Source organism: Nerophis ophidion, linkage group LG02 (assembly GCF_033978795.1).
Source record: "Nerophis ophidion isolate RoL-2023_Sa linkage group LG02, RoL_Noph_v1.0, whole genome shotgun sequence".
Taxonomy (NCBI): domain Eukaryota; kingdom Metazoa; phylum Chordata; class Actinopteri; order Syngnathiformes; family Syngnathidae; genus Nerophis; species Nerophis ophidion.
Genome location: NC_084612.1, coordinates 85934053 through 85946487, shown reverse-complemented (window position 1 = coordinate 85946487; position 12435 = coordinate 85934053). Strand labels below are relative to the sequence as shown.

The 12435-nt window shown below is 42.1% G+C and overlaps 1 protein-coding gene across 1 annotated transcript; it reads left to right on the top strand.

Annotated features, from left to right (window-relative positions):
- The first annotated feature begins 724 nt into the window (after positions 1 to 724).
- Positions 725 to 8473, top strand: LOC133547121 (oocyte zinc finger protein XlCOF6.1-like). The gene is made up of 2 exons (XM_061892946.1): positions 725 to 1193; positions 7309 to 8473. Exons 1-2 carry the CDS (start codon positions 998 to 1000, stop codon positions 8274 to 8276), a joined length of 1164 nt encoding a protein of 387 aa, XP_061748930.1. The 5' UTR covers positions 725 to 997; the 3' UTR covers positions 8277 to 8473.
- Positions 8474 to 12435: the final 3962 nt, after the last annotated feature.

Sequence of the window (12435 nt, the reverse complement as noted above, 5' to 3'; positions counted from 1 at the left end):
TTTTCCACACTTAAGTCAAATGTTGTTTGTATTTTAAAGGCTTGATGATGCCCGGAGTGCACAGTTGAAGCCACGCCCACAGCCTGCAATGTTTGGAATGAAGCCTGTGAGACAATGAATTTTTTTTTTTTAAATGTTTATTTAGAAATTCCAACAATAACAAACAGATGACAAACAATAAACAAAATGGTTCAACGACAATATAAAACATTACAAAACATTATAAAAACAGTACAAAACAGCGCCAGGGGGTTGTAAATTCAATGTAACAAAATAGAATACAAATATATATATATATATATATATATATATATATTTTTTTTTTTTTTTTTTTTAGGAATATAAAACTTAGCCAATAGAATAATGAGGTTGCAGGGATAGAAAACCTTTTCAATGTTTTCTTCATACAGTGTAAAAAAATAAATCACATCTTTAAAGCAAAACACACATTTGTGAAACAATGAATGACGTCAATGATGCAAGACAAAGTGACTCATGTCATTTGTCCTACTGAAGTCGCCGTAGCTCCTCTTTGCACATCCGGGTTACACAAACACAATGACGTCATCGTACATTCAAAAAGGGGTTTTGCTTCCACATTCTTTGGGTTCTCGTGTCGGAAATCAGACCAAAAACACATTTCTGACACGAAAACTGGAAGTCAATATTTATTGTTTTTGTTTTTGCCAACTAGTTATTTTTTTTTTTTGTCGAATAGAATACAAATTAAACGGTGTTTTCGGCGTAGTTATTGTTTGTCGACACTGAAATACATGTTTTTTCACCTTAATTTTTTTATTTATTTCAAAATACAATTATTCTTCTTCGTAAAATAAAAAACTAAAACGTTAGCATTCTTTGTTCCACTTTCTCTAGAAAACACTTGATATATTTCTGTTTCCTGTTTCCTGTCAGTGTAGCTTAGCTGGCTAGCTGCTAAGAAAGAGACGAAGCGGAAGTGATCGACAGGTCGCTAAAGTGTTGTGATTGTGTGAAAATGTGCAAAGTAGAAATGCTGAGAGTGTTGGTGAAGCAGCGACTAACTGCTGCTGTGGAAGAAATATTTGTAGTGTTAGAAAGAACCATAGCAGAATACGAGGAGGAACTTTCTAGAAGAAAAGAGGAGAACGAGCGACAACGTCAACTACTGGACGCTCTTTTCAACAAACATGGAGAAGAACTACACGCAGCAGGTTTGTTTGCTTCTTTTTTTGTCATTTTCATCACCATTATACATCACGAACTATCTGCTTTCGACATATCTTTCGAGCACAGTCGCTATCTGTCTTCCCATCCATCCATCCATCCATTTACTACCGCTTATTCCCTTTCGGTGTCGCGGGGGGGGGGGGCGCCTATCTCAGTTACAATCGGGCGGAAGGCAGGGTACACCCTGGACAAGTCGCCACCTCATCACACGGCCAACACAGATAGACAGACAACATTCACACACTAGGGACCATTTAGTGTTGCCAATCAACCTATCCCCAGGTGCATGTCTTTGGAGGTGGGAGGGGCCTATCCCCAGGTGCATGTCTTTGGAGGTGGGAGGGGCCTATCCCCAGGTGCATGTCTTTGGAGGTGGGAGGGGCCTATCCTCAGGTGCATGTCTTTGGAGGAGGGAGGGGCCTATCCCCAGGTGCATGTCTTTGGAGGTGGGAGGGGCCTATCCCCAGGTGCATGTCTTTGGAGGTGGGAGGGGCCTATCCCCAAGTGCATGTTTTTGGAGGTGGGAGGGGCCTATCCCCGGGTGCATGTCTTTGGAGGTGGGAGGGGCCTATCCCCAGGTGCATGTCTTTGGAGGTGGGAGGGGCCTATCCCCAGGTGCATGTCTTTGGAGGTGGGAGGGGCCTATCCCCAGGTGCATGTCTTTGGAGGTGGAAGGGGCCTATCCCCAGGTGCATGTCTTTGGAGGTGGGAGGGGCCTATCCCCAGGTGCATGTCTTTGGAGGTGGGAGGGGCCTATCCCCAAGTGCATGTTTTTGGAGGTGGGAGGGGCCTATCCCCGGGTGCATGTCTTTGGAGGTGGGAGGGGCCTATCCCCAGGTGCATGTCTTTGGAGGTGGGAGGGGCCTATCCCCAAGTGCATGTCTTTGGAGGTGGGAGGGGCTTATCCCCGGGTGCATGTCTTTGGAGGTGGGAGGGGCCTATCCCCAGGTGCATGTCTTTGGAGGTGGGAGGGGCCTATCCCCAGGTGCATGTCTTTGGAGGTGGGAGGGGCCTATCCCCAGGTGCATAGCTTTGGAGGTGGGAGGGGCCTATCCCCGGGTGCATGTCTTTGGAGGTGGGAGGGGCCTATCCCCAGGTGCATGTCTTTGGAGGTGGGAGGGGCCTATCCCCAGGTGCATGTCTTTGGAGGTGGGAAGAAGCCGGAGTACCCGGAGGGAACCCACGCATTCACGGGGAGAACATGCAAACTCCACACAGAAAGATCCCGAGCCTGGATTTGAACACAGGACTGCAGGAACTTCGTATTGTGAGGCAGACGCACTAACCCCTCTGCCACCGTGAAGCCCAATGTGGCTTATTTCTTACAAACTATTTTCAGTGTATCTATTAAAAATAATCATAATAAATAATTGACCATCTCTCAATAACCAACGCGTTTCTAAATGTTATTCTGACAGTAAAATTACATTTGTATACAAACATTGTAAATGTAAATAATGCAAGCGAGTGATTAACCAGGATCAATCCAAATCCCAAACTGTGATTAATCTAGGCCAGGGGTGTCCAAAGTGCGGCCCGAGGGCCATTTGTGGCCCGCAACTAATTGCTTACCGGCCCAAAAATATAAAGTAATTCAAATCAATGGTGTCCTGCATTATTGATCTTTTAGGGCTTCAATTACTAAATACTGCATATTTCAGTTTTACTCTTAAAAAAAGGAGTAGTTTTTGACCGAAAAACCATTAAACCTTTTATTGTATTACTTTATATCAACTTTAAGTTTAAGTCTTGTTATATTCTTATTTTACTGTTATATTTTTATTCCCATTGTTGCTTTTTATTTTTCATTCTTACTGTAATATTTCTCTATTTTGTTTCCATTTAAACCCCCATTATTTACTTTTTACTTTCATTTAAATTGATCTCAACTCTGTACACTGCTGCTGGAATTTTAATTTTCCTGAAGGAACTCTCCTGAAGGAGTCAATAAAGTACTATTTATCTATCTATATGGATATTTATTGTAAGCGTCAAATAAAAAAAAATAATAATAATAATTACACTTTTTTTTTAACATTTTAATGACTGAAATCCTTTATGGTCCACGGGAACCTTAAAGGTAAAATAAAAAGATTAAAAAAAATCCATACATTTTGTTCTGGTTTGAAAATGACAAAATATCAAAATGTCCCCCGCACGCTTTCATTTTTCCACGTGCGGCCCTCAGTGGAAAAAGTTTGGACACCCCTGATCTAGGCAAAATTTTTTTTTCTTGACAGCCTTACTTGTGATATTTTCCACCATCTTGAAAGTATGCTAACCTTTTTTTTTGTTTTTTTTTGTTTTTTAATGTATTGAACAACAAAGGCATTTATAATTCCCACAAAAGTTAAGGCGCTTTCAACATCAAGGAAAGAAAACTAAAGCAAATACACAAAGTATTAAATACAAACCCTGTTTGCATATGAGTTGTGAAATGGTGTTAGATGTAAATATAAACAGAATACAATGATTTGCAAATCCTTTTCAAGCCATATTCAGTTGAATATGCTACAAAGACAACATATTTCATGTTCAAACTCATAAACTTTATTTGTTTGTGTGCAAATAATCATTAACTTTAGAATTTGATGCCAGCAACACGTGACAAAGTAGTTGGGAAAGGGGGCAATAAATACTGATAAAGTTGAGGAATGCTCATCAAACACTTATTTGGAACATCCCACAGGTGTGCAGGCTAATTGGGAACAGGTGGGTGCCATGATTGGCTATAAAAACAGCTTCCATTAAATGCTAAGTAATTGACAAACAAGGATGGGGTGAGGGTCACCGCTTTGTAAGCAAATTGTCAAACAGTTTTAGAACAACATTTCTCAACCAGCTATTGCAAGGAATTTAGGGATTTTACCATCTATGGTCTGTAAAATCATCAAAAGTTTATGAGAATCTGGAGAAATCACTGCACGTAAGCCATGATATTACAGACTTTTATCCCTCAGGCGGTACTGCATCAAAAACCGACGCTAATCTCTAAAGGATATCACCACATGGGCTCAGGAATACTTCAGAAAACCACTGTCACTAAATACAGTTGGTCGCTACATCTGTAAGTGCAAGTTAAAGCTCTACTATGCAAAGCGAAAGCCATTTATCAACAACATCCTGAAATGCCGCCGGCTTCTCTGGGCCTGAGCTCATCTAAGATGGACTGATGCAAAATGAAAAAGTGTTCTGTGGTCTGACGAGTCCACATTTCAAATTGTTTTTGGAAATATTCAACATCATGTCATCCGGACCAAAGGGGAAGCGAACCATCCAGACTGTTATCGACATAAAGTGTAAAAGCCAGCATGTGTGATGGTATGGGGGTGCATTAGTGCCCAAGACATGGGTAACTTACACATCTGTGAAGGCACCATTAATGCTGAAAGGTACATACAGGTTTTGGAACAACATATGTTGTCATCCAAGCTACGTTATCATGGACGCCCCTGCTTATTTCAGCAAGACAATGCCAAGCCCCGCGTTACAGCAGCGTGGTTTCGTAGTAAAAGAGTGCGGGTACTTTCCTGGCCCGCCTGCAGTCCAGACCAGTCCCCCATGGAAAATGTGTGGCGCATTATGAAGCGTAAAATAGGACAGCGGAGACCCCGGACTGTTGAAGGACTGAAGCTCTACATAAAACAAGAATGGGAAAGAATTCCACTTTCAAAGCTTCAACAATTAGTTTCCTCAGTTCCCAAACGTTTATTGAGTGTTGGTAAAACAAAAGGTGATGTAACACAGTGGTGAACATGCCCTTTCCCAACTACTTTGGCACGTGTTGCAGCCATGAAAATCTAAGTCAATTATTATTTGCAAGAAAAATAAAGTTTATGAGTTTGAACATGAAATATGTTGTCTTTGTAGCATATTCAACTGAATATGGCTTGAAAATGATTTGCAAATCATTGTATTCTGTTTATATTTACATCTAACACAATTTCCCAACTCATATGGAATAAATAATCATCATAAGGAATATGAAAAAAAAGACAAAAAGGGCTACCTAAATCACTTTAAATGTTTTTAACAAATATATCAATTTAATGGTTTCTGTACTCTTTAGAAGTATGCTAACCTTTCCAGTGTTAAACATTAGCATGCTAATGTTTCGTGCTATATATATATACATATGTATATATATATATATATGTATGTATATATATATATATATATGTGTAAGTATATATGTATATATATATATATATGTATATGAATTATTCAGTCATTGGTGGAGCATAATATTGTTTTTAACATGGCTGTGCAGCACTTTGGAAACGTTATTGTTGTTTAAATGTGCTATATAAATAAAGTGGATTGGATTGGATGAATGTATATATATATGTATATGAATGTATATATTTATGTATATGTATGTATATATTTATGTATATGTATGTATATATATATATATGTGTGTATGTGTGTGTTTGTGTGTGTGTGTGTGTGTGTGTGTGTGGCTGCTGACAATATCGGATATCGACAAAAATGCCATTTTCGGACATCTTTACCAGTGACGTGCGGTGAGGTTCATGGCTGGTGAGGCACTGACTTCATCACAGTCAGATTTATAAACATATGAACTCTAAAGAGTATCTTATTCACCATTTGATTGGCAGCAGTTAACGGGTTATGTTTAAAAGCTCATACCAGCATTATTTACACATACAAACTCTAGCACACAAAAAAGCACATTTAATAAAAAAAAAAACGTTATTATGGTCTTACCTTTACTTATAAATGAAGTCCATGCGCTGCTCCTTCTGAACAAAAGCATTGATAACTTGTTTATAGAAGTCTTCCTTATCTTTCTTCTGTTTTGAAAGTCTCTCTTTCTTGATGGAGATCACTGTCTGAAACAAACCTTTTAGCTCCGGCGTTGGTCTTCCTTTAATTATTACCTCCTGCTTCGATTGAAAATCCAGTTTAGAAAACTGTTTTACATATGTAATCCTCCCTGTTAAAAGTCCAGGGGAGAGGAAAAAATAAAAGATCGCTGCCGCTGCACCTGACTTGCTAACTGTAGCTTGTTGTCACTTATTCTGCAGCTGAGTAATTGCAAGCATGATCTCTGGGATCACTAGCGCCCTCTACCACCAGGAGGCGGGAGAACAGGTGCCTCACACAGTGCGTCTTCGCAGCCCTTTTATGATTGCCCAGCACAAGAAATACGTTAGACACACATACAGTTGTTGACAAAATACACTGTACATTATGTACCTCAGCTAACTAAACTATGGAAATGTATATTATAGTTCATACAGCAATACGGTCTCACTGCACAGCAGGCCAGCAGTTAGCCGAGTCATTGCGCAATCCATGGTGAGGCTCAACTGGCTGCTGCCTCACCGCAAGTCTCTTCTTAGTATTTGAACGGCAAAGGGGAAATTCAGCGATTTTTAATAAAAAATCATCTAAAACTGGTGAAGTTAAATGGATAAAAACTTTATAAAGTATAATCACTGGATACATATAACAATTTCATTAATAGTTTTTCTTTTTACATTTTTTTCCTTTCCATGATTGCCTCCCCCGACTGCACGTCTCTGATCTCTACAGTACACTTGACATTTCCTTCAATTTCACTGAATCTCGCTCAAAAATGAATATGTTTTTGTGTATACTTTCACCGGGGAATATATCCAGATATATATCAAATATCGAGTTTAAGTAAAAATATATCGAGATATACTTTTTCGGCCGTATCGCCCAGCCCTTTCCTCGTCTTGGATCACTAGTTCAGTAGTGCCCCAAGTCTACGTTGCCGTAATCCTGGCTGGAAGACCACATTGTTGGTGTGATCCACCATTTTTCTCTTTTAAGGCAAAGCTTCTTTTCTCCCTCTGCAAACCACGAAGATATCTGCAGCCGCTGTCAAGGCAACCAAACATTCCCTGGGCCACCAAGTCCCCTGCAGCTCAATCTTTGACACAGTCTGATGCTTTTTATCTGCTATGGAGACTTTCACACGTCAACACCAACTCTCGCTTCTCACACCGCATCACACATTTTTGTCTTTTCTACCCGTCATCATTCTCCACCAATCACATAAAAATGGTCAATCACATTCAAAGTGTGTCTTCTTGTGTCCTGCAGACGTCAGTGAAGAACATCTTCCTCCTGAGCAGCATGAGTGGAGCTCCAGGATGGAGCAGGAGGAACCACAGCCCCCCCACGTTAAAGAGGAAGAGGGTGATTACAGCATCGGTCAGGATGGAGAGCATCCTGAAGGACTGGAGGAGTTCCCAGTAGTTGGTGTCGTCGCGAAGAGTGAATATGGTGAGGTGAAAGGTGAAAGTGAGCCTTCAAGCAGCAGCTCAAGTCAACACATGACAAGAGAAGGTGATGGAGACCACTGTGGAGGATCACAAGCAGACTTGGCTCCACTGTCAGATAGTGAGCACACATCTGCTGACACTGACGACGATGAAGACTCCAAGGCTGGTCAGAGAAGTCACGCTGACAACGCTCGCTTTCAATGTTCTTTCTGTGACAAAACGTTTGGCAAGAAGAGAAACCTGAAAAGACACACGAGATGTCACACTGCAGAGAAACCTTTCATGTGTTCAGATTGCGGTAAAACATTCTCCATAAAAGGGCATTTGATAAGACACACCAGAACGCACACTGGAGAGAAACCATTCGCGTGCTCGGTTTGTCACCAGACGTTCTCTCGGAAGGCATCTTTGATAATCCACACAAGGACACACACTGGGGAGAAACCTTTTTCCTGCGCTGTGTGCGGCAAAAGTTTTACTCATCGGTCCACTTGGATGAGACACACGCAAGCGCACACGGGGGAAAAACCCTACGCCTGCTCCGTGTGCAACAAGACATTTTCTCAAAATGAATATTTGGTAGCGCACAAAAGAACACACACTGGCGAAAAACCGTTTCCTTGCTCGATCTGCCACACATATTTCCGTGACCGTTCGGCACTGAGCAATCATGTGAGGAGACACACTGACGAAAAGCCATTTTCCTGCACAATGTGCAACACAAGTTATCGCGACCGCTCATCCTTGAGGAAACACATAAAAACACACACCACTGAGAGTGTTTAATTGACTTGTATTGATGTCATTGATCCCTGAAGGTACGTTCAGTTTTTAGTCTGTGGTGGAAAGGCTGTGTTGCATGCTTGAAGCTGGGGGATGTTTGTTTGCTAACGATGGTCTGCTATGATATGTTGTGGAAAAAGTCTTCATCCATCTTATTTCCTAGATTATGTGAATGCAGAATTTTGTCTATTAAATTTTGAAACTGATGTATGGAAATGTTTATCATTCTTTTGGTTCCAGTCAGAGAACACTGGGCAACTTTAACGGTGGGCGTTGACGTGTTCTTTTGTGCAAATACTGGAATTCTCCTCGGATTCAGAAGGAGACATGTGACTTTCGTCCTGGTCTGGGAACTGTGGACCAGCTCTAGAGTCCTTAGGGGTGCATGAGAGTTCTCCCAACCAGTCTACATGTGTTGTGTGTTGGACTTGGAGCAAGCATTTTGAATCAAACTTTATTTATGTAGCACTTTTCATACCCAGGCAAGTGGCAAACACAAAGAGCTTTACAAAGAAAAAAATGAAGAGGAAGAAACACACAGCACTATTGGTAATAACAAAGCAAAAACAAAACATGGCACTGAGGTTTAGAGAAATAATGTCACCTTTCAGGCGTCCACCCTTGAGAATAACTGAAATGAAGGCCATGTAAAAGTAATATAAACATGATGATGCAAGGGCTGATATGTTAGATAAGAAGGTTCAAGGCCAATAAGTAGCCCATTTCTCATCAGTTTGCCCTGGTTGCCTAGCAACTGACACAGACATTGTTGACCCGGGCGACGTCTGAGCCAGTATGAATCTATTTGTTTTGTTTTCACTCATCTTGAGGCAAGCATGAGGGGTCTTGCCTAAGGACCCTTACTGAATGATGTCTTGTCCCAACCGGGATTCGAACCCCACTCTCCCGCATTGATGTCACTGGGCGTAGCCACTTCTAACAATGCATAAGTGTGTGTCTGTGTGTGTGTGTGTGTGTGCGTGTGTGTGTGTGTGTGTACAGGTGCTGGTCATATTATTAGAATATCATGAAAGAGTTGATTTATTTCATTAATTCCATTTAGAAAGTCAAACTTGTAGAATGTATACATTCATTCCAAACAGACTGATACATTTCAAGTGTTTTTGCCAAAAAGGAGATGATTATAGCTGACAACCAATGAAAACCCTAAATTCAACATCTCAGAAAATGAGAATATGGTGAACAGGTCAGATATTGAAGACACCTGGTGCCACACTCTGATTAGCTAACTAACTCAAAACACCTGGAAAAGCCTTTAAATGGTCTCTGGTTTTGATTCTGTGTGACACACAATCATGGGGAAGACTGCTGACTTGACAACTGTCCAAAAGATGACCATTGATACTTTAAAGAAGGAAGGCGAGACACAAAAGGTCATTGCCAAAGAGGTTGGATGTTCCCAGAGCTCTGTGTCCAAGCACATTAATAGAGAGGCCAAGGGAAGACAAAGATGTGCTAAAAAAAAGTGTACAAGCAAGAGGGATAACCGCGCCCTGGAGAGGATTGTCAAACAAAACCCATTCAAAAATGTGGGGGAGATCCACAAAGAGTGGACTGCAGCTGGAGTCAGTGCTTCAAGAACCACCACGCACCGACGTATGCAAGATATGGGCTTCAGCTGTCGCATTCCTCGTGTAAAGCCACTCTTGAATAAGAGACAACGTCGAAAGCGTCTCGCCTGGGCTCAAGACCAAAAGGACTGGACTACTGCTGAGTGGTCCAAAGTTATGTTTTCAGATGAAAGTAAATGTTGTATCTCCTTTGGAAATCAAGGTCCCAGAGTCTGGAGGAAGACAGGAGAGGCACAGAATCCACGTTGCCTGAAGTCCAGTGTCAAATGTCCACAATGGGTAATGGTCTGGGGTTCCATGTCATCTGCTGGTGTTGGTCCACTGTGTTTCCTGAGGTCTAGGGTCAATGCAGCAGTCTACCAGGAAGTTTTACAACACTTTATGCTGCAATTTTATGGAGGTGAAGATTTCATTTTCCAACATGACTTGGCACCTGCACACAGTGCCAAATCTACCAGTACCTGCTTTAGGGACCATGGTATCCCTGTTCTTGATTGACCTGCAAACTCACCTGACCTTAACCCCATAGAGAAGCTATGTGGTATTGTGAAGCGGAAGATGCCAGATGCCAGAGCCAACAATGCTGAAGAGCTGAAGGCCACTATTAAAGCAAGCTGGGCTCTCATAACACCTGAGGGTGCAACAGACTGCTGGACTCCATGTATTGCTGCAGCAATTCAGGCAAAAGGAGCTGCAACTTAAGTATTGATTGCCGTACATGCTGAAACTTTCCATCTTCATACTTTTCAGTTGGCCCACATTTCTAAAAAATATTTGTTGGTACTAGTCGTAACTAATATTCTCATTTTCTGAGATACTGAATTTGGGATTTTCAGTAATTGTCAGTACTAATCATCAACATTTAAAGAAATAAACATTTCAAATATATCACTATGTGTGTAATGAATTGATATAATATGTAAGTTTCACCTTCTGAATATAATTACTGAAATAAATCAACTTTTTCATTATATTCTAATAATATGACCAGCACTTGTGTGTATATATATATATATATATATATATATATATATATATATATATATATATATATATATATATATATATATATATATATAATTACACATATAGTGTGTGTGTGTGCCTGAGTGGGTTCAATCCCAGGCTCAGGATCTTTCTGTGTGGAGTTTGCATGTTCTCCCCGTGAATGCGTGGGTTCCCTCCGGGTACTCCGGCTTCCTCCCACCTCCAAAGACATGCACCTGGGGATAGGCCCCTCCCACCTCCAAAGACATGCACCTGGGAATAGGCCCCTCCCACCTCCAAAGACATGCACCTGGGAATAGGCCCCTCCCACCTCCAAAGACATTCACCTGGGGATAGGCCTCTCCCACCTCCAAAGACATGCACCTGGGGATAGGCCCCTCATGTGACTTTCGTCCTGGTTTTGGAACTGTGGACCAGCTCTAGAGTCCTTGGGGGTGCATCAGAGTTCACCCAACCAGTCTACATGTGTTGTGTGGACTTTGAGCAAGCCATCCATCCATCCATTTTCTGCCGCTTATTCCCGTCCGGGGTCGCGGGGGGCGCTGGCGCCTATCTCAGCTACAATCGGGCGGAAGGCGGGGTACACCCTGGACAAGTCGCCACCTCATCGCAGGGCCAACACAGATAGACAGACAACATACACACTCACATTCACACACTAGGGCCAATTTAGTGTTGCCAATCAACCTATCCCCAGGTGCATGTCTTTGGAAGTGGGAGGAAGCCGGAGTACCCGGAGGGAACCCACGCATTCACGGGGAGAACATGCAAACTCCACACAGAAAGATCCCGAGCCTGGATTTGAACCCAGGACTGCAGGACCTTCGTATTGTGAGGCAGACGCACTAACCCCTCTGCCACCGTGAAGCCCACTTTGAGCAAGCATTTTAATCAAACTTTATTCATGTAGCACTTTTCATACCCAGGCAAGTGGCAAACACAAAGAGCTTTACAAAAATAAATAAAATAGGAGAAGAAAACATACACAGCGCCTTACGATGAGGTGGCCACTTGTCCAGGGTGTACCTCGCCTTCCGCCCTATTGTAACTGAGATAGGTTCCGGCGACCCCTGCAACCCTGAAGGGAATAAGCGGTAGGAAATGGATGGATGGATGGAACATACACAGCACTATTGATAACAACAAAGCAAAAACAAAACATGACACTGAGGTTTTGGGGTGGGGGGGGGAACACCACCTTTGAGGCGTCCACACTAGAGAATAACTCAAATTAAGGTCATCTAAAAATAGTTTAAACATGATGCACCCAACGCGACCCCAAAGGGACAAGCGGTAGAAAATGGATGGATGGATGGATGATGATGATCAATCAATCAATGTTTATTTATATAGCTCCAAATCACAAATGTCTCAAAGGACTGCACAAATCATTACGACTACGACATCCTCGGAAGAACCCACAAAAGGGCAAGGAAAACTCACACCCAGTGGGCAGGGAGAATTCACATCCAGTGGGACGCCAGTGACAATGCTGACTATGAGAAACCTTGGAGAGGACCTCAGATGTGGGCAACCCCCCCCCCCCTCTAGGGGACCGAAAG